A 27,846-nucleotide genomic window follows, 5' to 3' on the forward strand; every position below is an offset into this window, starting at 1 on the left:
TCGCTGGAACTCCTCGGAGTAGCGAGAGATTGGGACGCCATTTTTAAAAGATGTCCTGATCTCTAGAGTCCCCAACACAACCTACGACCCGCCTCCTCCCCCAGTCCCAACTCACTGAGGGGGTCCCTGATCCCTTCACCCCACCTCCCCGAAAGACCCGTGCAGGGCACCCCTGGCCCAATCGCCGCCGTGTGAAAAATGAAGCTTGGCACATTGGCAGTGCCAGCCTGGCAGTACCCCTGCCAGCTGGCAGTGTAACATGGGCACCTTGGCAATGCCAGACTGGCACCCAAATAGCTCTGCCAGGGTGCCACCCTGCCCAAAAGGCAAGCACCTGGGAGCCCCTGATTCCCTGGGAGACCCTGACTAATGCCATTCCGTATGGTCCCCATTTGTGGAGACCAGTACTGGACGGCGCTCACCCGAGATCTCCGAGGCGAAGGGGATAGATCAGGAAACTGCATATTAAAGTGAGACTAGCTGTCTTGCTCTAATATGCAGATTTGCCAAAAACCGACCCCAGCCACAATGGGCGGGATTCAAATTGCAATGTTTCGCGAGATCGCGTTAGATCTCGTGAGGCGCTGTGAGCCAGGTAGATTCCGGGAGTGGGGTCTCCCGGCTTCTATCGGCTATATTGCGCCGCAGCGCACTGCCTTTCAGGCGCAACATGGTCTTTCGATCGCACCCACAATGTGTGAAGTGATACGTTTTGGTAGGTAGAATGAGGATAGCAATGTCAAATAAAGGGAACAATTCTAAAGGGGATTGCAGGAAGAGAGAGACCTGGGAGCACACTTTAGATCTCGCGAGGCGTGTCGAGGCCGGTAAACAAGAAGCCTCGTCACATCCCGAGTCGCATCCGTTTATCTATATCTCCTGTACACATAAACTATTGGTACAAAACAATAAATCCTGTGACTCACTGTGAACATGCCATTAGAGACTATTGATTATTTGTTTTATTGGCAAGATCACATTTATTTTCCATTCCTAGTTGCCTTGATCAGGTGCTAGTGTGTCTTCCCTTTGAACTGGGAACTGCTGCAATTCTTTACTATTGGTACACTTGATGGTGCAATTTAGGTAGATTGGTGGAGGAGCAGCTAGCTCCTGTGCATAAATCTTTGATGCTACAACTGAAGTGATGCCATGGTCCATGGTTACTCCATCCTGAGCCTGTTGTTGAAGTATGAAACTAGTCACTAAAATGTTTCTTAATAGGTTTATTTACAGGGTGCAGCATTACATATGTCTGCGTCCTACTTGCCATCCCTTTGTATACAATTTATACTGAATCACTCAATAAAGGTCCACTCCTTTTAAAAGTGGCACTTTGGCATTATTGCGACATAATCAGAAAATTTAAAGGATACATAACTAACACTTCTGTGGTGACAGTGCACTCCAGAAATCATCCCTCTTTAAACAATGCCCTTCAGCAGTGTATATTAACAATATAATTCACATACCATTCACAGCCAAATATTTTGTCTAACCATATTCAGCTGAAATATAAATAGGATGAATAAAACAGAAAAATTGTGCTTTTGAGGAGGGAATTCCAGGATTTTAATCAAATGACCAATGAAGGAACAGCTACTAATTTCCAAGACAGGATTATTTGTAGCTTGGAGGGGAACTGGCAGGTGGTGGTGTTCCCATATTGTTTCCATGTTGCCCTTGTTCTTCTAGATGGTAGAGGTTGCAGGTTTGGAAAGTGCTCTCAAAGCAGCGTTGGCGAGTTGCTGCTATGTGTCTTGTAGATGGTATACGCTGAAGCCATTTTGACTTTGTGGTAGAGGGAGTGAACGATTAGGGTGGTGGATGGGATGACAGTTGTGTGGGCTGCATTGCCTGGATGGTGTAAAGCTTCTTGAGTGTTGTTTAGAGCTGCACTCACTCAGGCAAGTCCAGCGTTTTCCATCACACTCCTGACTTTCCAGATCAGAGGACAACAGACGTTCATGTACCTCTCAAAAATGTTTACATTTCTCGTAGCCCCCTTTTACCACTTGCAGAATCATGGATCCAGAAGTACCAAATGTAAAAGTATTGAAATGAAAACTAGGCGCTGGAAAAGTTCAGCAGGTCTGGCAGTATCTGTGGAAAGAGAAATAGAGTTAACGGGCGGGTTTTACCCTGCTGCGTATTCTTCGGCAGAGGAGGCGGCCCATCAGCCGGATCCACGGTTTCCACCATCGTCAACGGGAGCACCCCTCGTCACGGGGAAACACGTGCGCCGGTCTGGGACCGGAATTTCCCACCGGCATGAACAGCCAATAAACCCTGCCCAATGTTTCCAGTTGAATATGACTCTCTTCTTCAGAACTGTAAAAGTGCTGATTGTGTTCCAAACGGATGTTAGGATTCAGCAGAATCAGCATGCAAGAATTGAAATGCTTTAGCTATGCTAAGCTGGATTTCATAATGTGCAACAGACTTATAATAGCTCTTCAAACTATCATTCCTCATCACCTTTACCACACTGTTCGCTTGCTATATTTCTGGAGTAATTCCTCTTTTATCGTCTTTTAGTCGCACTATTAATTTTAATTAAGATTTTAATGAATACTCAGTAACTCATTAGCAAATAACATGTTTAACTTCTGTCTTCTAAATTAAGCAATAGCTCACTGATCTATTTTGTAATTGCATCCTTTGTTCTAAATAGCTTTAACATTGATCTCATTTCCTTTTATTGTTATTTTTTAAAAAGATAAATAATGTAAAATATTTTAATGTCCTTTCATTTAGTGTCGATGTTCAATCATTCCATGCTCAAATATTTCTTCATTATTGAACAATAATTTCAAAAGGATTTGAGTTAATTGAGGTACAGAACTTGACTGGTCATTTCAAGGTTTGCTCAGAAGTGAATCACTCGGGCTGTGTAGCATGGTGGAAATTGATACATGAAGGGTTAATATTAGCAGGGAGGTTATGATGAAGCTGTATAAAGTGCCGTTAGACCACAGCTGGAGCACCGTGTGCAATTCTTGTCACCACGCTATAGGAAGGATACAGTAAGAAGTCTTACACCAGGTTAAAATCCAACAGGTTTATTTGGAATCATGAGTTCCTTCATTGGGTGAGAGTCATCACTTTAACCTGGTGTTGTAAGACCCCAGTCCAACACCGGCATCTCCACTTTATTAGGAAGGAAGTGATTGCACTAGAGAGGGTGCAGAAGAGACTCAATAGGATGTTCCCTGTTGACCCCATTTGGAGTATTGTGAGCAGTTTTGGGCCCCTTATCTAAGGAAGGATGTGCTGGCTTTGAAAATGGCCCAGAAGAGGTTCACAAGAATGATCCCTGGATTGAAGAGCTTGTCGTATGAAGAATGGTTGGGTCTGTACTCGTTGGAATTTAGAAGGATGAGGGGGGATCTTATTGAAACTTACAGGATACTGCAAGGCCTGGATAGTGTTGACTTGGAGAAGATGTTTCCATGTGTAGAAAAAACTAGAACCAGAGGAAATAATCTCAGACTAAAGGGACAATCCTTTAAAACAGAGATGAGGAGGAATTTCTTCAGCCAGAGGGTGGTGAATCTGTGGAACTCTTTGCCGCAGAAGGCTGTGGAAGCCAAATCACTGAGTATCTTTCGGATAGAGAAAGACAGGTTCTTGATTAATAAGGGGATAAGGGGTTATGGGGAGAATGCAGGAGAATGGGGATGAGAAATATATCAGCCATTATTGAATGGCGGAGCAGACTCGATGGGCTGAGTGGCTTAATTCTGCTCCTATGTCTTATGGTCTTGACATCTCTATTGGATTGGAAGAGGTTTATTTATTTTTTAACGTCCATTTCAAAGACATCCTGAGGTCTATCAATCGTGGATGCCAGGTGAATGGCTATGGAGGATACAGGGGACACATGGAGGGATGGCTGGGAGGTATAAAGAGACATGGAATGAGTGTGTGGAGTCTGAGGGAACATGGAGGGACATAAAGGGCATGGAGGGGGTATGAGGGTGCATGCCTGGGACAAAGAGCACATGTGGGTGGGTGGGGGGGGAGTCCTTGAGGTTCTGGCATGCATCATTATAACTGGGCCAGTAAATTGAGATGGGTATTCCACCCTGCTAGCCTTTGCATCCATCTGCATCTGTTGCCGCCTCTGTCCAGAAGCAGCAAACCTGACTCCATCCAGCCCATGCCTCCCCAGAACGAAAATATGGCAGGTAAGGAAACAGGTCTACCGAGTCAGAACGTTTCCCAACTCTATCTTCCTGCTTGAAACACAAAATCCCGCTCCATGTGTTGATAGGTTTGATACCTAACATCTGTCATGTTGGGTATCAAAATCCAATCCAATACATTATTTACGTGAGGTCCACCCACAGGCACTTGCAGGAGGGAAAATCCTTGGATAAAGATCAGAAGTGGGAATTTGTGTCGAAATTTCACAACTGGGATATCGCAACTGCCACCTCGGATCAACAAACTAACAGACTAACGTTTGAACCAGGACTTGTCTGTATGGGTCAGTACCCCACCACATGATGTAATCATACATGAAATCATTGCAGCAAATTAGTACTCTTAAATCATGCGCTAAAATGATTGTTGTTAACCCAAAGTTGTGTGACTTATTCCCATATGATTTGCTTTGCTGAATTGCCATCTCAAAAGCTTTAAAAGCATACTAGATCACTCATGCTTTTGGACTTGCCCAAGGCATGCTTTATTCCATGTCATATCTTCAAGTCTCTACAGAAATGGAGAAAATAGATGTCATTTAGAAACACGTTTGTTTTAAAGACCAGGAAGCAGATTATTTTTGAAGTACAAAGTCACAGCAAATTTTTGTCACATCATGAAAAAGGCCAAAACAGGATTGGAGAAATTTTAAAATGCAATTGCTTGCATGCAGTATGAAGTTCAGCAAAGCAAAGTGAATTTAAGGTTTTTATTCTCAAGATTATGGTCTAGACTCTAGATTTCCTTTTACATACATTTTTAAAGTTTTTCCATTTGCCCAAAAAACGCAACAAACCCTCAAAACTGGTACAGAGCACGATAAATGCTTTCACATACATGAATACAGAAAAAGACAGTCGAACACCAACGCAGTTGGTATTATATAATCTGTGTATGTATATATATATATACACAGAGAAGACAAACAAATATTCAAACAATTGGTTTAGATTGTCAAACATAATAATCATTTTAATTGGCGTCTTCTTTCATACAGAAGATGAAAGGATAAAAGGATACCAAAAAGAGTAGTGGATCTCAGGATGCCAGGATACAGCCATGGGTATATGGCCCTATCGTGCACGACCTCCTCTCTGAGGCAAAAAAAAAAGAAAGCTGTACAATTCATGAGAACGCTTTTATGGGGTAGAACAAAACTGAAACCTAACTCAGCATCCCAATATCTCCACACAATGGAAGGATGTCCCAGGAGATGGGGGGGGGGGGGGGGGGGGGGGGGCAAGAGGATGCCAGCATTGGTGCAAGACATGGTTTGGCAGTGTACACTCTCGTATACCGAAGCATGGAAACTAAGGATGCTTGTGCTATGCCAAGACTCACTACACAACAGACCTCCCTCCTCTCCAGCCAAATCAGAGGCAATGTTCATGCCCCGTCAACACCGGAAAACTTAAACCATTTTCCACCTAGGAAAGCCCATGTCAAGACACTCATCCACTGGGTGTCTCAGGAAAGATTAGATATTAGATATATTATATATTAGATACCCAAAGATTTACCGATCATGCCCAAGCATGCACCAGTACACATTTCCCCCTATTCCAGCAACTCCAGAGGTGCAAGTGCTGAGGACCCATCATATTCAGCTGATTCCAGCCCTACTTGATGAACATCGAGGTCAAGGCGACATAAGACCAGTGGTCGGAACCAGTCGACTGACCCCGGGCCTTGAAGATAAGATACAATGTGCTCCATCAAACTCGAAACGCCCAATCTTCAAATTGGGATTGTGGAAACATGACGGGCAGTTTTCAAATTCAGCCGGCAATTCATCCCGAGCTCCCCTAAGGAGATGGGACACATGGATAATTCCTCTCCAGCCCCCATCTCCTGAATTAACCAGGAAATTCTACGTACCATTTAGCAGGATTTTCAAGGACTGAAGGAGAACCCCCACTGAGGAGACTGTCCTATCGACTGACAGGATTCTTTTCTCCGCTGCATCCATTCTCTTTATGGTTATCTCGCAGTTCATCAATGTGAGCAGCAATAACCTGCGCCAAGGAGCTGAACCATCACCCACAACTTAATTCACAATGGCAGCCATCATCTCAACACCAACAGCATCATTGCCAAAGTGCAGGCCCGCTCACCCTCGAAGCCCCACTACAAACTGGGACTCACTCTGGCTGCCTGCGACCACCTCAATCAAACAATGATTTTCTTGACTTACTTCAGCTTCCCATCGCCAAAATTCAGCCAGAATCCTCCAGGAATATAACACAGATCATACACATCAGGGTCAAATAATTATGAGTTGTGCATCAGGATTACAAAAAGAATATTAAAAAACGAGTAGCACCAGAGCTCGCAAAAAATCGGCTGAACCCACCCTCAGACTCCAGATGTAAAAGAAAATCAGGAATTGCTGATGTTATAGGCAGGGACTTGAAAATAAAACTGTCCATCTTGTTACAGGTTACAGCTTCTCGGGGGATTGCAAGCAGAGGCAGAAACTGTGAATGTGAACAGCTTCTGCGTGTTTTGCAGATTCCTGTGTTGGGATTCTTCAGACATTTTACAGGATTGGAATGATTTCCAATACATGGGAGTTTTAATATGATTTTGGGCATATTTTCTTCCAGTCACTAATGAGAGCAAACCAGGTAGAGTGAATACAAAATTGAGAAATTGTATTATTCGCAGAATGACTTTTTTTGCTCATAAAGCCATGAATGGAACATAGTTTGTTTGAAATGAAAATGATTGCACCATTCGGCAGTGAATCTGAGGTCACAGGCATGAAGGAAATAGATTGCTCAGTGAGAGGTGCATGATCTGGCATGGATTAACACTGCAACACAGGAGAAATAGCCTGAGAGAAGGGATACAAAGGGAAAGAGAGAAACAACATAAACGTTGACAGAAGGGGAGAAAGGAGCAGTGAGGAAGAGCAACTGAACTACCCTAAGTAATATAAACGTTGGAATCATTATTCCCATGGACACACAGGCTTAACGAGCATGTAGTTCTGGTGTTAGGCTGCCAAGAATGTGCGATTGATCTTTCTGCAGATTACTGCGTTTCACGTACACTGTCGGCTGGACAACTGCTTGTCCCCTCTGGTTCCGGTGTGAGTGGAATTTTTGAACTTCATGGGGGCAATTCTGAGTCCGCTCTCGGCGCGGGCTCAAAATATGGAGAGAATCAAAAAGCACGCTATTCTCCAGCGTGTTTGTGTTTTGGTGTTTTCACCCCGCTCTCCGGAGGAATAGTGCGAATCGCGCCACACGAGCCGGAGAACCTCATTTTCATACATTGGCATGTCATTAGCGAGCACTCTCTCCAGACCTCCTCCCCCCCCCCCCCTCATGGAATATTCAGTGAGCACTGGCGTGAAGTCATTTACAACAGGTCCACAAAAGTGTGAATCTGGTGGCCTCATCTCCGAGGGGGACATTGGAGGTGAGCGCTCAGGCAGCCATGGTTCTCCGGGTTCTTCACTGCTCAGGGTGCAATCGAGAAGACCTGCGAGTCACAGCTAAGTTCAACTCGAGCTGGGGATAGTGTTCAGTCACTCAATGTGTCCAGTTCTGGTCGCCTCATTATAAGAAGGATGTGGATGCTTTGGAGAGGGTGCAGAAGAGATTTACCAGGATGCTGCCTGGACTGGAGGGCATGATTTATGAAGAAAGGTTGAGGGAGCTAGGGCTCTTCTCACTGGAGCGAAGAAGGAAGAGAGATGGCTTGATAGAGGTGTACAAGGTGATGAGAGTCATGGATAGAGTGGATAGCCAGAGACTTTTCCCCAGGGCGGAAATGGCTGTCATGAGGGGACATAATTTTAAGGTGATTGGAAGAAGGTGTAGGGGAGGTGTCAGAAGTTGGTTCCTTACACAGAAAGTGGTGGGTGTGTGGAATGCACTGCCAGGGGAGGTGGTGGAGTCAGAGTCATTAGGGACATTTAAGCGACTCTTAGACAGGCACATGGACAGCAGTAAATTGAAGGGGTGTAGGTTAGGTTGATCTTCGATTAGGATAAATGGTCGGCACATCGTGGGCCGAAGGGCCTGTACTGTGCTGTACGTGCTATGTTCTATGTTCAATCTCGAGGGGGGGGGGAGGATTTTCTAGCAGGTGTTGCCTTACATTCACTTCAGGGCGCTCCTTGCTTTAAGGGGGCCTGGAGGCTGGTATGCAGGTACCGCTTCTATGTGTCCTCCATACTGGTCTTGTGGATAAATCACTGCTGGTCCTGTATCTCAGACTAATTTTAAAGTCGCTCATATCCTCACCTCCCTATCCTCTTTACAATCAGGACACGTCTGTCCTAACATCTGTCTCTCTAACCTGAATTCCCATTGTATCCTGTCTTTATAATCTGCTTGCAGTGACTGTTGTAATATGCGTTTTGCCTTTTATTGTGAGTTTCTACTTTCATGAGCAATCATTTTAGAAAATGAAAATAAGCAAAACCTTCTTATTTAATTTTGTACTTGTAATCTGTTGATATAAAATGAAATATCCAAGTGAACATAATTAATTACTTTGTGAAGTGCAGTCAATGTTATTTTTCAGGTAAATGCAGTAATACGTTTGTGCACCACATGGTCCCTCAAATAGCAATGAGATTAATTATTCATTGATCTGTTTTGGTGGAGTTGCTTGAGGGATAAATGTTGGGTGAGACACTGGGCAGACTCCATACCCTTATTCAAAAATGTCCCACTGTGGTGTTCTTTGTGTTACTTATTTAGGATGGATTGCGTAATGTTCCACAAAGACTACAGTATAGCTTTTACTTAAACAGAGCTATGATTTTATTTACATTACTAAACTGGGTTTCGACACTTAGTCCTTTTAGAATGCAGAACTGATCAATAACATCTAACTACACTCACCTACTGCTAACCTCACTCACTGGTATAACTATAATCTAACCTTCTCACACCAACTGCTCTCATAACCTTCCCTAGCTGTCTCCTGTATACACGCCTCCCCTAAGGTCTAGCATCACTGCCTTTTTAGTTGTATCTGCAGTTCCCTCTAGTGGCTATTCATGGTACTACTGTTGACCATTTCGGTCCCAACAGTGTCGCCAATACAGTTGCTAATATTAATGTTGTTGTTGGTGAACCACAAGCCTTCCCTTATATCGATCAAATGACCACAAAACCAGTTAGTTAGTTCAAAAGATGGTTATTTACATACACAAGAGTTATCTTGACGTGCAAACACAATATCTACTATGAGTTAAACTACACCTACCAGCTACAATAACCTATTCTTAACTTCAGGGCAACCGGCACTGTGCAAATGGATAAGGCCTTTATCTGGATTTCACTTGGTTGGTTCGAAGAAAGTGGCTCTTTCTCTGCTGAGCTCATCAGTCAGGTAGCGATCGTTGGTCTTGAACTTGGCTGGCTGTTCCTGCTACAATTCGTTTGGCACAGGCCGGATCCAAAAGAGACAGAACACATGGTTGTGCTTTCTTTTATCCCCCTGGGATTTTGCGCTCTTTGGGGCGGTCCTTAACCTTGGACCCAATAGTTCGACAGGGCTCTGATCACTGTCTTCGATTTCGGCCAATAAAGGGGCAGGTGCCTTGGTAGCTTTCTGAGTAAAGGGAGTGGTGCCGATCAGTCTGTGGCTGTACCGGTTGCTTGATTGGAGTTCTGTTGTCCTGGGAAAATGGGCCATTGAAATGCAAACGAGCGGGGGTTTCGATCAGGTCTGGTTACCTGTGTTTCAAATATACATAGGCTCTGTATCTGTCTGAGTCCTGGGTTAGCCATAATTCCCATGGTCCTTTGCAGGTAGCCATCTTAGATGGCTACACTACATCAACATTTGTAATGCTGATAGTTATGATAATACCACACCCACTGGATCTTTAATGTCTACCAGACATGGGGAGACCCAGGTTCTTATTTCTTCCCAAGAACAATGGGCGGAATTCTCCCCAAGGCCCGACGCCGTCGTGAAACCCGGAGAGGTTCACGACGGCGTCGGAGGCCGCTCCTGGCCCCCTATTCTCACCCCCCCCGGGGGGTAGGAGGGCCGTGCCGTAAATCTCGGCCGCTGGGCCTTGTCGCTGGCGTCACGGCCCGGCGCGCCAAGAATGACGTGGCCGGCACGCCTAATGACGTCAGCTGCGCATGCGCAGGTTGGCCGGAGCCAACTCGTGCATGCGCAGTTGCCGTCTTCCCCTCCACTGCCCCGCAAGACGTGGCGGCTTGATCTTGCGGGGCAGCGGAGGGGAAAGAGTGCGTCCCTTTGAGACGCCGGCCCGACGATCGGTGGGCACCAATCGTGGGCCAGTCCCCTCCCGAGCACGGTCGTGACGCTCACTCCCCTCTCCGCCCCCCACAAGCCACAAACCAGGTATTGGTGCCATGTTCACGCCGGCAGCGACCAGGTGTGGTTGCCGCCCGCGTGAACCAGTCGGGAACGGCAGGCCGCTCGGCCCATCCGGGTCGGAGAATCGCCGGTTGCCGTGAAAACGGCGTACCGCGATTCTCCGAGCGGCGTGTCCCAAAACGCGACATGCCATTTTGGGGGCGGGGGGGGTGGGAGAATCGCGGGGGGGTGCCAGAGCGGCCCTCCCGCGATTCTCCCACCCGGCGTGGGAGCGGAGAATCGCGCCCAAGGCCTCCAGTTATTATGACTACACTGCAATTTCTGCCTCCAGTATGTGTCCAAGTCCAGGGGATTGAGTGAAGGTGTTCATCAGAAAGACGACTCCTGTGTGATGTTTTGTTTATCTTCATCAAAGAGAACAGTTGTTCACACAGGTATGTGCTGCCAAACATAGAGAGCATTTGAGCAGCTGGGTTACGCAGCTGAAGCATTGTGTTGGGGATGAAACGTAGAAACTGTGCAGCACCCACCGAGTCATACTTTGCCTTGAGTGTGTCACCACATTGGAGTTCAATCAGCTCCATTTGTATATTGGTTGGTGCGCTTTCCACGTCAGCTGCAAATGGATTACTGAGCAGTTCAAACCTGTTTTTTTGGGCTTCAAAGTCGGCAAATCGCCGTGTGAAGTCGGCACCAAGTATGCTAAGTTTTTCAGCAAACTGTGCACGTGGGAACACTGCGGTAGAGACCTGCTCTTTCATAATTTGGCAGCACGGAAAATGGCTCAAGTTTTCTTGCTGCATCTGTGTCTCCCACAGGCGCAGCTTAGTTTTAAAAGCCCTCACTGCAGCGTACATGTCTGTGATCACATGGCCCCGCCCCTGAAGCTGTAGGTTGAGCACGTTGAGATGGCTCGTGATGTCACACAGAAACGCCACTTCACAAAGCAACTTTTTATCCCGGAGCTCTGTTGTGTCTTTCCCTTTGCTTTCCATGAACTGACAGATCTCCCCACGCAACTCGAAACATCTTTTCAGCACTTTTCCTTGACTTAGCCATTGCACCTCTGTGTGATAAGGCAAATCATTATATTCTGAACCTAACTCCTCCAGAAACGACTTGAACTCGCGGTGATTTAAACCTTTGGCTCTTATGAAGTTAACTGCTCGTGTTATGATGCTCATTATATGTTCCATTTTCAAGGCTTTGCCACACAACGATTCTTGGTGTATGATGCAGTGATAAGCTGTCAGCTCACCTGCGCCGTTTTCCTCCCGCATCTTCTCCCGGATTCTAACCACCAATCCACTCTTTTGACTGCACATCGCGGGCGCTCCATCTGTCGTCAGTCCCACAAGTTTATTCCAAGGCAGCCTCATTATATTTACACAACTGGATACCTCTTCAAAGAGATCTTTTCCAGTAGTTGTGCCATGCATTGATCTTAATCCCAAAAGTTCCTCTGTTACACACAGACTTGAGTCCACTCCACGGATGAAAATTGACAATTGGGCAGTATCAGAAGTGTCCTTGCTCTCATCCACAGCAAGGGAATATGCGATGAAATCACTTCCCTTTCCCACCAACTGTTGTTGTAGATTGGTGGCAAGCTCACGTACACGGTCGGCAACGGTGTTTCTGCTCAGGCTCACACTTGAAAAGGCTTGCCTTTTATCTGGACACACGACGTCGCAAACTTTAATCATGCAGTTTTTAACAAATTCTCCCTCGGTAAAGGGCCGAGCTGATTTAGCGATCTTTGCTGCCACAATAAAACTAGCCTTTACAGCAGCCTCACTTTGTGATTTGGCCTTTGTGACCATAGCCTGCTGTGACGCCAGACTTCTTTTCAACTCTTCTAGCTTCTGGAGCTTCTGTTTCTTGTCCAGATGCTTGTACTTGTCGTGGTGTTTCGTTTCATAGTGTCGTCTTACGTTATATTCTTTGATTACAGCCACACCGTCTCCGCACACAAGACAAACAGGTTTGCCCTTTATATCCACGAACATATACTCTGCCTCCCATCTGCCTTGAAAACCCCTGTTTTCTAAGTCCACCTTTCGTTTAGCCATTTTTGGGGTGAGGACTAGCTAAAAGTTGACCACAGATGACTAGCGCTATAAGGATGCTGATGAGAAAGTGGAGCAAGCGCGAGCAACGCACTGGCAATGTATTGTGGGATTTGTAGTATTAGTGGTGGGGCAATATACCGGCGGACCAGCTCTAATAGAAAAAAAATTTATTCATTAATGATATTCAGGAAATAAACCAGGAAACCGAATAAGCACTTAAAACCCTGAAAACCTGATACCTGAATAAACTCGGCATCAGCCATATCATACGCCATAGGCGCTTCAATTGCTGGGGCCAGCTTTAATAGTAATTAGATATTATCTCGCGGGCCAAAGATAATTCCACCGCGGGCCTTGGGTTTGACATATATGACCTAGAGCCTTCTGCTTCAGGAGAAAGTGTTACCTGGAAGCCAAGATGATATTTTCTGTAATTTAAATTTAATTTGTTTGCTTTGAAACAAAAATTAGCTTTAATTAGGATGAAGAAATGTTCATATGGGAATCCGAAATAAATGCCAAGTCTGACAGGTGAACATTTGAGTTCAATGAAGGAAACATTCCACCATTTATTTTTCAGTTACTGATTGACCTGTTGTGCATTTCTACCACGTTTATTTCCGGTTCATTGCAGTGTATGTTTCGGGAGATCCATGCAGAAGCTCAAATGGAGCATGAACTGGTTGAGTTGAATGGCATGTTTCTATGCTGTACATTCCATGTAAACCCATCTAAAGTTGTTCTTGTTTGAAGTACTTCAGCCAGCTTACCAGCTGTCAAATTTGAAAGTACAACCAAAGCATTTTGTGCTGAACTTGTGTGATTTTTCTGTATTATTAATGTTATGAATGATCAGATTTTATTAGCATTAGTTTACAGAATATCTCATTATTTTTAATCTATTCACAACGAGTTTGTAACATTTCTGAGGCGCCTTTTTTCTCTTCTTTCTTTCTGGCTTCTTTGCAGCGCAATACAAGAGCCAACCTTCCAATTTTCTTTCTTTGATTCCCTTTTTTGGTTCTGTTGTTCGTGTAATACTGGTACAGCAAATGTTCCTGTGAATTTCCTTTTGGTCCACATGATTAAGAGAATAATTAAAGCACTGCACAAGATCACCATATGGCATTAATTAGAAATTTTAATGGAGGAGAGACGTTTGAAAATATTTCTTAGAATGCTGTGAACCCTGGATCTGTTATCAATTCCTGCTGTACAGCCTTTGATCAGATAACATTCTGGATTCTCACTGCAAATGTCTGTCAATTTAATTAGCTGGTCAAGTCTGTAGTTTGCATAATCGTGGTTACTAACTCTGTTTTTCATTGCCCTATCATTGGTTCAACCCTAGCTCTGGAAATCCCTCCCTAAATCTCTGTGCCCCTATACCTCTCTCTCCTTCAAGGTGCTTTTTAAAACTTAAATGTTTTGCCTAAACTTTTGATCACCTCTCCTAATATTTTATTTATGCGGCTCATGTTACATTTTGTTTGATAATTGTGATGTTATGTGGCATACTTCTGGTGTTGTCAAGAGGCTTCAGACTTTGTTAGGAACAAGAAGGTATTTATTCATCAAGAGTAACTTTGAACAGAAGGTTTTTCAGCACTAAGCTGTTGTGGAGCACAGTTCCAAGTCCTTAGATGTTTGCTACATGGCTGCTGGATGTATTTTGCCCATGAGAGGACTCCACCCTCTGGGGTGATCATTCACTCTCGGTTCCCATTGGTCTCTTAAGCCAGGTGACCCTCTTCGACTGCACTGTCTTAAAGAGACAGTCACCATAATCATTACATTCCTCCCCCGTTACATTTTCTTTATACAATCTTCAAAATTGATTTACTGAAGCCCACATTCTAAAACATTATACACACCGGTCAGACATTTGTAAATCGATGCAGTGATTGTTCACTGATGATATCAGAGGGCAGCACGGTGGCGCAGTGGGTTAGCACTGCGGCCTCACGGCGCTGAGGTCCCAGGTTCAATCCCGGCTCTGGGTCACTGTCCGTGTGGAGTTTGCACATTCTCCCTTTGTTTGTGTGGGTTTCGCCCCCACAGCCCAAAAATGTGCAAGCTAGGTGGATTGGCCACTCTAAATTGCCCCTTAATTGGAAAAATGATTGGGTACACTAAATTTATTTTTAAAAAGTAAGGTTAAGGTGGGGGAGGGGTTGTTGGGTTACGGGTATAGGGTGGATACGTGGGGTTGAGTAGGGTGATCATTGCTCGGCACAACATCGAGGGCCGAAGGGCCTGTTCTGTGCTGTACTGTTCTATGTTCTATGTTCTAATATCTTGAAGCTTGCATTAAACATAACACTTCTACTAGTAAGCTTAACTGTGCACAGTTCCAAATACAGTCTTCTTCCATATAGACTTGCTGCTCTCCGGGTCCTGTTCTACACTCTGCACTGACCATGGACTACATATTTTTCTCCGCAGATGGTGTCACTCTCAAATCCTTCATTGATTTTCTCTGTTACTCGCCCTACTCTATAGTGCATGCAGGTACCATCATCACTATACAATGCAGTCTTATGTCTTGACAGCTCGCTCACAAACTCGGTCTGTTCCTTGTGATGGAATGGTCACGGTACTCCCTTTCTGGTGCTTGGGTCATGTGATAAAGTTCCTTCACTTTCTCACATTTCTATTTGCCATCTTTTCCATTGACCATTGTTATATTAGTTCTTGCGCTTTTCTGTTACTGCAACCTTTTCAGCAATCTTGTTGTGGAATTTTCTTTGCCTGAATTGCTGCTTTGTCTAGTTCTGGTTTAGCTCACAAGGCTAAATCGCTGGCTTATAAAGCAGACCAAGCAGGCCAGCAGCACGGTTCGATTCCCGTACCAGCCTCCCCGGACAGGCGCCGGAATGTGGCGACTAGGGGCTTTTCACAGTAACTTCATCGAAGCCTACTCGTGACAATAAGCGATTTTCATTTCATTTTCATTTTCTTTCTGGCACAACTTTGTTCAACTGGGTGGCTTCATTGTCCAATCTCTTCCTTTCGTCTTCTGCATTAACTATCTTCTGATTGAACCTGAGCAGTTTATTCTCCTCCGCCGGTATTTTGCACTCAGCTTCCACCAGTTGCAGTTTGGTCTGAACCAGTTCCAGCTCCACCCCCTCTATCTTAATATCTACCTGAAGTATCCTAAGATGAAGTGGCATTTTTTAATGGCACATCTTTGTTAAAAGAGTTCTGTGCAGCGATCACAGTCTTCAACCTGTTACTGAATTTATTCCAATTCCATTTTATTTCCCAACTGTTGCCTTCCATATCTCCCACTCAATTGAGAGCTGATTCGTTTGTATCCATGATTAAGCTGTTCTTGGTTTCTGATTCTCATTCTCAGTATGCACAAGTTTTACTCTTAGTCCATTTGTCTCACGCAAATATTGCTCCTTGATTTCTAACCCTTCGCAATAAATTTCCAGTTGTCTTACATTTTGTGCCAGTTTAACATTCTGTTACTGAACACATCAGAGGTTTTCCGCAAGCTACTGCAGTTTTTTTTCCTGTCAGAATAACTTTCTCTTGTCGAAAAGAATCACAATCATTCTTTAGTCTGTTGCTTTGCTTTTGTAAACCAATCAGTTTATCCGATTGAGTTTCTTCCAAGGTGAATCCATCATTCGCTTCGAACAACATTTGATAATGATCTCTCCCTACTCATGCTTTGCATGTTTTAAAACAACTGCCACGTTTCTTTTGTTGTAGTTGCACCAAACTCTATTTCTACGTTCAACATTTCCTCCTCCTTCTTGTTATATTTTTTAGACAATTCTCCTGAAATCACAGTTGTATTCCCTCTTTGGGTTTGTCCATCATTAAGTCCACCTCAACACTGGACGATTCCTGCCTCTCTGCAGAATGCCAATTCCTCCAGCTCATTAGTTTGCCTGACCTGCTTGGTACCAGAAGTAAATATCATTGCCAATCGCCGGCCTTTGTCCAATCATTTATCTAAAAGGAGGTCACGATGGGAAAACAATGGCGCAGCAGTAACTGATTATTTGATGGAGTCCTGGGACTCTGCCCACCAAGCTAGAAGGGTACAGAGCAGCAGAAACTTGAATTTTACCTGTTGCAGACAGAAATTCTGGAGGACCTCACGCCATCTTAGAGCAGCCCAGCAATCACTAACACCAAGCCAACAATCTGTAAATGCCAACAAAATAGCGACTCCTTTCCTCCATATGGGAAAGATGTCCCTGGAGAAAGAAGTCAAAAAACAAATAAATACTGAGTGGAGAGCCTTTTGAAGGCATTGCAGTTTCAGATCACACCCTGACTGCAGTGGATTTGGACACGGTGCTACAAAAAAGCCTAACACTACTGCCGGCTATGACGACGTTCTTCCTGAGTTCTTCAAACACCTTGGCCCATGTGTCCGCTGCCGGTTGGTTCAATTCCTCACAAGGATTATCTGTGAAGGAAGACTGCCTAAACCCTTGCGCAATTCCAATGTCATTAACCTCCCAAAACCAGACAAAGACCCAAACCTATCTTTAAGCTACCGCCCAATATCTCTGTTCTCTGTGCTGCAAGGTCCTGGAGCATTTTCATCTTTCAGCAGATAGATCCAGGGATGGAGAAAATCTTGAAAGCTGAACAAGCTAGCTTTCAGCGAGGGCAAAGCACATGTGACCAGGTCCTTGTCCAAACCATCTTCGTTGAAAATAGCTTTGAAAATAAACTCAAAACGGGAGCTGTCTTTCCGGATCTCCTGCAACATTCAACATGTTCTGGCACATTAGTTCCCTGTCAAAATTTCAAGAGTTCCCCCTTGGATTACTGACCACATCAAACTATCACTCTGACAGATAGACAGCTGAGGGTGCAAATAGATGAAGGGGCAAGCACCTGGCTGAAATAGTCCTGGGGGCTTCCCTTAGGATCTGTTCTAGCCCCAACCCTTTTCAATTTTTATATCAATGATCTGCCTCTAACTCTATCTCGGAAGTTCATCGATGCTGACGATACCTGCTGCCTCTGAGGCTTGGAGTTTTTCTAAACTAGAGACAACACAAAACAAAAATGTTGCAAAGCTGGTCAACTATTGCAAGCCATGATGTCTTCAGCTCAGCATCAACAAAACAGTCTCAAGTTATTCCACTTCCACAATGTCAGCGCCAAGAGGGAACTCAACATCTCCTTGAATGGCAAGAGATTGAGTCATTAACGGCATCCCGTTTATCTCGGTGTTACTCTTGGTCGAACACTGACAAGAAAAGAAAATCTAAACAAATAGCAGTAAAGATCAAAACGCGAAACAACCTTCTCAGCAAACTAGCTGAGTCTTCGTGAGGTGCAGATGCCTGAACCTTAAGTACCTCAACGTTTAGACTCCTTTGCTATCGTCTAGTTGAGTGCTTGGTACTGTGTGTCAGTATGATAGAATCCATCCCACTCCAGTCTCGTAGATACCCAGCTCAACACAACAATGTGCATTATCTCAGGTACCCTCTGATCAACTCAACTCCCCTGGCTCCCAATCCTGAGAACCATCCACGCCCTCACATAAGGAGGGAGATTGCAACAGGGAAGCTCCTGGAGATGGTTAACATCAACCCAAGCCTCTTGCTACACAAGGATCTTACCAATCCACCTGCTGCTTGCCTCCCATCATGCCAGCCTGTCTGGCTAACATCACAATGCAAAGACAGAACAGCAGAGGCCGTATGGCAGCAGGAATGGGACCAACACATCACCATTAAAAAAACACTTCCTCATCACAGATCCCATAGCCCACACACCCGGCTTTAACATTTCATGCCCACATTGGCCACTCACCAACTGTTTCGGCACTGGATGAGGTCTTTGTGCAGCAAATTGGCACAAGTGGGGCCTTACAGGGAACACTGACTGCAGCTGTGATGCACCCCAATTAACAACACATCACTGAAGACTGCCCCCTTGACAAAGTTCCACAAAGGGATCAGAGAGCTGCATTTTGTCACTGCGGAAACTATTGCCTTTGAGGTTTTGACGTCATGGGGCGCCTTGCCAAAAACTGCTCTCTCATGCATCTTTCCAGGGGCAGTCTTGGTTATGGGAACACCATGTGGGGTTCTGTCCGAGGGGCTTAAAGCTAGAGCCATGACCATGGGCCACCTTGAGAAGAGCCCCCATTCCCATCATCCCTGCCTGTCTCTTCTGTCTCAGGGCCCTCCTACATTTCCCTGCTCACCAAGAGCAGGACAGAACTTGGCTGCGTGTTAGTGTGGCATTCTCCCATAAAGGTGTTTTCTTTGATCAATGCTTTACAAAGTCACTGTCAAAGTGTGCAGGCCATTGTTGTGGGCCCTCATGCACTTCTTAGTTCGCTGTGTCCGACTCTCCATGAGGGCAGCCACTCTTTCAATGAAGGTGATCATAAGCACAAATGCTTCAATGTAAGGTGCACAATGCCTCTGGAAATTCGGACAGTTGCACACAAATTTCTCTTTGCTGCTCCATATGTGCCCGTTTAGTGGATGGTCCCTGAAGCTTATTGTTTGAGTCCAGCTAAGCAAAACTTGAGGTGTCCTTGTATGATCCTGACGAGTTTAAGGTTGGCTTGAAATACAGAATGGAAAAAGTCTTCATCAATGGATTTATAATGTCCCTGCACATAACGCTCAAAAGTCTTCCTGCACAGTTCACAACCTGGTTTCTGTCCCAGTTGTTTGTAGTTGGTCCTCACAGGTCAAGGAGTAAAACATCCACATAGTTGTCCTGTATACAGTAGGTATGCTGTTCTGCCCAACAGAAGCCAGAGAAGATTACCGCCTGCTTGGATCTCTGATCTTTTGGAGTTCTGTCACAATTTGTTGTTTACTGTGCTACTGCTGAAGCTGGGATAAGCCTATGCTTACGTAGAAAATATGATCCTTGAACTGATATAGATAAAGAATGTAGAAATCTCGGCACTTTGCATGATTTAACATCTGCACTGATATTTAATTCTAATACAATACCGACGAAGCACCCTGACTGTATTTGCAGTTGAAATTTGTGCAGGTCACATTCTCACAGAAATGCTTCTGTGACTTGTAGGGTTGGATTGACTGTGCTGAAATAGCAATTCTCTCACTGTATGCCTCACATTTTACTATTTTGTTTGGATTTTTAATTCTTTTTGTGTTCACACTGATGCTATCGTTCAGTACTTGGCAATATGATTGACATGTTGTCCATTTATAAATAGGATGCATCAAGAGCATCTTAAAATAAAACGTACACAAGTCCTTCTGCCAAAACACATTTATGTTTGAGTGCAAGCAATACTTTGGCAAGGATAACATTTTAAAAACCTAATGTGATATGTCAATTTGAGAACATGCAGTTACCAGTCAAATGCTGTTGAGAATTCCTTTCACCTTGAGTCATCATTTATGTTTCAGCCCTCTAGATGGTTCAAGCAAAGTGGGGACCATAGTGGTCAGCAACCTTAAAATGGGAGAGAACGAAAATGAAGAAACTGACCATACACCTGGTGAAGTGTCGAGGGAAAAGGTAAAAGAAAGCAACACGCTGTGTAACTATACATTTCTATTTGTGTTGTTTATTTAAAGCCATCTTAGAATTTAGTAGTTCATTGACTATGTTATTCATGACTGTTGCAAGTATAAGCACAACTGTACTTCTTTAGTGTGTTTCTGTGAGATTCTTTGATTAAACTAATCTTTTTTTAAAAAATAATTTTTATTCAAAGTTTTCAACAACAAATTTTCTCCCAACAATAAAATAAACAAAATACAAAAATAAACAGAGAACCCCCCCCCCCCCAATACAAAGCAATAAATTAATAACAATACAAAAAGCAAAAAAGTAACAAACAGTCGCAAGAACAACAACCCTAACCCTAACCCCTAACCCCCCCCCCCCACCCCCCCACCCCACCCCACCCCCGGGTTGCTGCTGAAGTTGACCAACCTCTAATGCTCTGCCAGAAAATCGAGAAAGGGCTGCCACCGCCGGAAGAACCCTTTGCCCTCAGGGCAAACTTGACCTTCTCCAGTCTGATGAACATGGCCATGTCATTAACCCAGACCTTCGCGTTCCTCCACTGCAAAAGAATCCTACGCCGGGCTACTAGAGACGCAAAGGCCAGAATGCCGGCCTCTCTCGCCTCCTGCACTCCCGGCTCTGATGCTACCCCAAAGATCGCGAGCCCCCAGCCCGGTTCCACTCTGGAACCGACCACCCTGAACAAGGTCCCCGCCACCCCCTTCCAGAACCCCTCCAACGCCGGACACGCCCAGAACATGTGGGTATGGTTCGCCGGGCCCCCCGAGCACCTCCCGCATCTATCCTCTCCCCCAAAGAACTGGCTCATCCTGGCCCCAGTCATGTGCGCCCTATGCAGCACTTGCAGCTGAATCAAGCTGAGCCGTGCGCAAGAAGAGGAGGAATTCACCCTCCCCAGTGCGTCCGCCCATGTCCCCTCGTCGATCTCCTCCCCTAGCTCCACCTCCCACTTCGCTTTCAGTTCTTCCACAAAGGCCTCCTCCTCCTGCATCACCTGATAAATTGCCGAGATCCTACCCTCACCGACCCACGTCCCCGAGAGCACCCTATCCAGTACCCTCCTAGGCGGCAGTAGCGGAAACTCCGCCACCTGCCGCTTAACAAACGCCCTGATTTGCATATATCTAGAATTGTTCCCAGGGGGGAGACCCCACTTCCCCACGAACTCCTCTAAAGTCGCAAACTTCCCGTCGAGGAAAAGGTCCCCCATCCGCCTGATGCCTGCCCTATGCCAACTCAAAACCCACCATTCATTCTCCCTGGTGCAAATCAGTGATTGCCCCATATCGGGGTCCAAACTGAGGCCTTCACCTCCCCCCTGTGCCATCTCCACTGTCCCCAGATTTTGAGGGAAACCACCACTACTGGACTCGTAGAATACCTTGCCGGGGGGAGTGGGAGCGGGGCCGTCACCAGCGCCTCCAAAGTCGTTCCCACACAGGACGCCACCTCTAATCTCTTCCATGCAGCACCCTCCCCCTCCATCACTCACCTACGGATCATTGCCACATTTGCAGCCCAGTAGTATCCACACAATTTGGGCAACACCAACCCGCCTACTTCCCTGCCTCGTTCCAGGAATACCCTCCTCACCCTTGGGGTCTTGCGCGCCCACACAAACCCCAGAATACTCCTGTTAACCCTCCTAAAAAAAAAAGCCTTTGGGATCAATATGGGGAGACACTGAAAGAGAAACAAGAACCTCGGGAGCACCGTCATCTTAACTGACTGGACCCTCCCCGCCAATGAGAGTGGCAACGCGTCCCACCTCTTAAACTCCTCCTCCATCTGCTCCGCCAACCTCGAAAAATTTAGCCTATGCAGGGGCCCCCAGCTCCTAGCTATCTGGACCCCAAGATATCTAAAGGTCCTCACTGCCCTCTTCAACGGGAGCTCTCCTATCTCCCTCTCCTGGTCCCCCAGGTACAGCACAAACAGCTCACTCTTCCCCACGTTGAGCTTATAGCCCGAAAAATCCCCAAACGCCCCAAGTATCTTCAGCACCTCTGGCATCCCCCCCCCGCCGGATCCGCAACGGACAGCAGCAAATTATCGGCGTACAGCAACAATCGGTGCTCCCCCCCGCACAATCCCCCTCCAGTTCTTCGAATCCCTCAGCGCCATGGCCAAGGGCTCAATTGCTAATGTGAAGAGCAGGGGAGACAAGGAGCAACCCTGCCTCGTCCCCCGGGACAACCAAAAGTCCTCCGACCTCCTCCCATTCATCACCACACTCGCTACCGGGGCACTATACAGCAGCCTCAACCAACTAATGAATCCCTCACCAAACCCGATTAAACTAATCTTAAGATATCTGTCCCCAGTGGCAGAATCCCCATGGCAGTCACCTGACGTACAGCATTTCTAAAACAGAAACATGCCCTTTTCCAAAGTAAAAAGACATACAAACATACACCTTTCCCCAGCAAACAAAAGACACATGTGCATGCACGATCCCGCGGAACCGTAAGTTGCCCCAATTGATCATTATATACCCGCTGTTGTCATGCTTTGACCAATTGTTTTGGCTGCTAGTCAGTCCCATCACATGCATTACACTCACAGCCTGGACGTGGGCAGCACAGTGGTTATCACTGTTGCCTCACAGCAGCAGAAACCCAGGTTCAATTACCCTCAGGTGACTGGGGAGTTTGCACTTTCTCCCATGTCTGCGTGGGTTTCTTTCGGGTGCTCCGGTTTCCTCCCACAGTCCAAAGTAGTGCGGGTTAGGTGGATTAACGAGTGTCGTTTCCATGGCCCTTGTTGCCTTAATGACTGTTGATCTTCCATTTCGGTTGTTGGGGACTCATGGACCTCTGCGATTGATGATAGTTCTGAAATTAGTAAGATGGTAAGATCTCTTCCCAACAACTGCCTTTTTGCTATTAAGGAGCAGCTTTGTTAGTTGAGAACATAAAAGTGCGGTTGTGCCTGTGAATCTGTTTTTTTTTCCAACTGCCACTTTGAGTTGCCAACTGTGAAATTCTTTTCTCTTGGTACCTTTGTGCTGTCCCTGAAAGTTTTATGGTCAGGCCTTGTATAGCTTGATTCCAATGCTTTAGTTTATCAGGCATTTTCAAACGTATAAGTCGCGATCATACGGCCACGTTGCGCCTGAGAGCAGTGCGCCACGGTGCAATGTGACCAATAGAGGCAAGGAGACATTGGTCCCAGGATCTTCCTGGCTCACAATGCCTTGGGAGATCTAACACAATCTCGCAAGACGTTGCGATGTGACTCCCACCCAATGTCGGTGGGATCACCTTTTGGCAAATCTACTTCTTAGAATAAGACAGCTAGTCTTACTTTAATATGCAGTTTCTCAAGGCACCCGTGGCATTGGGATCTATCCCCTTCATCTCGGAGACCTCGGGTGAGCGCAGTTCAGTACTGATCTCCACAAACGGGGACCAGATGGAACAGCACTCGTGGAGGTCTCCCAGGGCATCGGTGGCCCCAAGGTGCTTGCCCTCTAGGCAGGGTGCCACCCCTGGCACTGCCATCCTGGCATTGCCAGCCTGGCTTCCTGGCAGTGCCACCTGCGTGCCAGTATGGCACTGTCAAGGTGCCCAGATGGCACTTCCAGCTGGCAGGGTAACTGCCAGGGTACCATATTAGCATTGCTCAGGTGCCAAGCTGGCAGTTTCCACAGTGGCAATCAGGCTGTGGTACCCTGTGCGGGTGTTGCGGGGGGATTTGAAGGGACCTGGGGACTCCCTCATAGTGAGTTGGGGTTTGGGGGTTGTGTTGGCGATGAATGGAGCTCCTTTGTGCAGAAAATAGGGCTATGTGTGGCCTCGGTCATATGTTCCCCGCTTAGGCCCCAATCTAACCAGGGGAGGGTTGAATAGTGGGGTGTTTCTCAACGCTGCGAGTGCCGGGAAGCATGCGGCTAAATACGATTGTGATGGACTTTGTTCCCATTACGTTAAACCATGCCAATAGACTCAGGTGGAGTCTTGCCCTTCAACTATTCCTGTTCAGCTCTGATGTGAACATTTCCCTGCAGAACATTTATCATGGGCAAATGCATCTCATTTGTGGCCAGCAGCCATTCTATGGTTTACTTGAATCTTGCCGCCTTCTCTCTGGGGGTCTTTTGTTTCCCTTTGTATGGGGTCTTTTTCTGCTCTTTCTCTGGGACTTTGTTGCCCTTTCTCTGTTGGCACATTCAGGATTACCAGCCCAAGATTTTGTCTTGTTCCAGCTGAAATGAGTGGCCATTGCATTCCATCTATGATCTGGAACTCGAGATCTTTTTTCTTACCATTGCTTTGGGCAGTCAGACTAATCTGCCCTCTTGGTTTGAGTCTTGAGCAATCTTATAGCCTTAATCTTCCTTTCAATGGCTTCATTTTTGGATCTCCATGTTGAGCCACTTCACACAGATCGTGAAGGTCATTATGTTGCATGGCGCACCATGTCTATCTGACACCTCTTGTTTACTTGATAGTTTCCCTCTGTGGTCCTCATAGTAACAGACATACACCATTGTTGCCTATTTTTTTGGTTGAGCCAACTTGTCTGGTATAGTTATTCATCAGACCCATCGGCTGATATCTCTCCAGTGACCATTTTAATTGGCTTTTTTCTTTTTTCTCGTTGAACACTTGTGTGCAAAATGATTCAGCCCTTTTCCCCATGCTCGGCAATTGTTCTTCTCACGTGTATGCTGTCTTCTGCAGTATTTCCATTCAGCCCTTTGTCTGTGATTTCTCCACACATTCAGCTTGTCTCTCAGCACAACCCATCTCCTGGTCTGCTCTGCCATACATATGCTCTAGCTGCTGTTTCAAAACTTCTGCACTTCAGCATATGTCTGTCACTTTCTTCAGCTTCTGCTTTTCACCTTTCGGTAAACTTGCTCTAACCAAGGGGCCTCTCGCACTGAGGACCAATCTATCTTTAATTAGATCATCTTTTAGCTGCCCAAATTCACATGATTCTGCTAGCTGTGTTCCTGCCACAACACGTTATTTGATGGTCTAATTTTCACCCTGAACCCAAGTGTTGAATACATATGATTCATATGTAACATTTATTCCATGATCAAAATGGACCTTCAAGGCTTTTAAAGTCTCTATCATCTTTTTTCTTTGCTTTTATGTTATATTTAGGGTGATATACATTTTGCAGCAGTTTCTCCCCAGCAGTGTTAACAGTTTGGTGTTATGGGCCACGGTTTAGAAAACTCCAAAGTATATTATTGAGTTCACCCGACTGATAACTGTTAGTTGAATTTGGTTACGATGTGCACAAGAGCCGGCCTTTCAGGTGTTATTCAACAGAGTTCCGACGTGATTTTAATCAAAAAACAAGGGGCGGGATTCTCCCAGCCCTGGGCTGGGCCAGAGAATCCCCACGACCGGGATTATGGCGTTGGCACGGCACGGTCGCGGGCCACACTACGCGGTCCCTCTGTGATTCTCCGGCCCAGAAGGGCTGAACGGCCGTCAAAAAAAAACTGAGTCCCGCCAATACCCCGATCGGCGGGCCGACCTCTGTTGCTGGGGGCCTCCTTTACTATGCGCCGGCCCCTGTAGCCCTGCGGCATGTTGCGTCGGGGCCGGCGTGTTGAAGGAGGTCACCGCGCATGCGCGCGTTGGCGCCGGTGCCACTGCGCATGTCCGCATTGCCGCCGGCGCCACTGCGCATGCGCGGATCCCGCGGCGCACAGTTCACACTGGGATCGGCAGCTGGAGCGGCACAAACTGCTCCAGCGCCGTGCTGGCCCCCTGTCGGGGACAGAATTACTCCTGGCAGCGGCCCGTTCACGCGACAGCGTTTATGACGGCGATGACACTCTGCCGCGGGATGGGAGAATCCCGCCCAAGTTTTATTCTACAAATTTAGTTGACATTTTTATAAATTCACACATTAAGAATTATTATCAACTACAAACATAAGTACCACACACAGTTACAGTAATCTGTGAAACCTTTAATGAATTCCCCTTTTAACTGTTCCTATTCAGTAACAAAATCCAAGTAAAACCAGAAAACCCTTTTCAAAGATGTGGCCCAGCACACAGCACTCTTACTGTTATAAAACTTGTCAGTGATACTCTGTTCCCCTTCTCAAACAGCAGGTTTGGATTCTGTAGAAGGGACTTTACTTGGCAGATTAGTTGCCTTAATACCCTGTATTCTTTCTAACCGTCTGCTTGACTATATTTCATGGCAATAGGCACTTGGCAAAGCATGATGGATATATATTAGCCTTATTTCAGTCAAGAAGTTTTGCATGTAATAGCAGAAGGTCAGTCCATGTAAACAAGTGCACAGCTGCACATTGTTGCTGACAGCAGACAATTGTTATTGCTCGCAGACTATGAATTCAATGCCTGTTGTTTAAGGCTGTTCGCTTTTCTGTCTCTGGGCTTATCAATGGAATGCCTCATTTTTCTAAATATTGCTTATTGAACAATATAAAGTACTGCCTTGCCTCTGTACAGTGGGGAACAATTAGAAGGACTTTGGTCACTCTAAATCCCCCCACGAACTTCGTGTTAAAATAAAGGATCTTTGGCGAAAACTCGAAGTGCTGGTATTTTTTCCTCAACAGATTCCTTCCAGAAAGCAATTATCTCTTTTAAGTTATCAAGTAGTCTGGAAACAGTTTTTAAAATAAAGATAGAGGAACACTTCTTTCAACCTGTGCAGTTCAAAACCAGTCCAAAACTCAAGCAAAAGTAAAACCTGCAAAGCCACAAACCAGCTCCAAACTCAAAACGAAAGTAAAAACTCAGAGCCACAGCCCAGCGCCACCCACAATGACATCACTGAAGCCATGTGATAAGACAAAAACGTTTCTTAAAGGGACACTCCCATGAAAGTGGAGCTTTAGGATTATTGATGACATCTGTTGCAATCCCATACATAGTTTTACCATTGTAAGTGGAAAAACTGGCAGGTTTGCCACAAATCATCATCCAACCTTACTGAAAATTGGATTGGAAAATTTACGGCAGCTATTTTTACTCACTTGCAGCCCTTTGTCTGTGTTTCTGTTTACTCTTCAGTCAGCGATTTCAGTTGCAGCCTGTGTGTGATTTGCTTTTGTCTCTTGTCACCTTGCAGCCTTTGTCTGTTTTTCTTTGTTCTATTCAGCAGTTTTTTCCAGATTTTGAAACTTTGTGTTTCTGAGTTATTAGTGTCCTCTTGTATCCTTTTCCAGGGTTCAAACATCTATTTTCTGTGCTCTCTCTGACACCATGTTGCAAATATAAGAGCAGCTGTACTTCTTTAGATTGTTTCTGTGAGAGGCTTTTATTGAACTGATTTTAAGATGCCTGCCTCCAGTGGCAGAGGCCTCATGGAAGTCACGGCAAGCCGGTTAGTTCGTGCAGCATTACATTTCAAAAACCCAGACATCCCCTTTTTCATACATAGAAAAAGATTCAAATAATGACATAGTCTTAATAAGTACAATTCAAAAGTTTCAGTGGAATGGCACAGTTTTCAGCATGAAAACATACCGTTTTGCTTATTTTGTCATTTAAACGTCCATGACCTCGGAGACAATATTGTCCGTTTACAATAACAGAGCAATGCTGCAGAGATGAAATTACCTCAACATGAAAATTCTTTAATATGTACACACTTCCTGTCAGTTAACACTTCTGGTAATATTCTCTAAACACACCTTTTCAACGCACTTCTTCCATCACAGGATTTCCAACACACCTACACAATGTTTTATCATTGTGATTAAACATTGCTAT

The 27,846-nt window shown here is 45.5% G+C and overlaps 1 protein-coding gene and 1 long non-coding RNA gene across 8 annotated transcripts in view; one reads left to right on the top strand and one right to left on the bottom strand.

Annotated features, from left to right (window-relative positions):
- The window catches only part of inpp4b (inositol polyphosphate-4-phosphatase type II B), a 1,043,608-nt gene that overhangs the window by 733,245 nt on the left and 282,517 nt on the right, over positions 1–27,846 (top strand). For all 7 annotated transcript variants that reach the window (XM_038792440.1, XM_038792442.1, XM_038792441.1 and 4 more), the window contains one exon: positions 19,997–20,108. In XM_038792440.1, coding sequence (XP_038648368.1) covers positions 19,997–20,108 — 112 coding nt within the window. The remainder of the gene's footprint in view (positions 1–19,996; positions 20,109–27,846) is intronic.
- On the bottom strand, positions 1,214–27,291 carry LOC119963390. Its single transcript, XR_005460090.1, has 2 exons — positions 27,108–27,291; positions 1,214–2,103 (listed from the first exon to the last, which is right to left on the bottom strand). It is a non-coding gene; the product is annotated as an uncharacterized LOC119963390 (long non-coding RNA).

The sequence above is a fragment of the Scyliorhinus canicula genome, chromosome 3, assembly GCF_902713615.1.
Source record: "Scyliorhinus canicula chromosome 3, sScyCan1.1, whole genome shotgun sequence".
NCBI classification, from domain to species: Eukaryota; Metazoa; Chordata; class Chondrichthyes; order Carcharhiniformes; family Scyliorhinidae; genus Scyliorhinus; species Scyliorhinus canicula.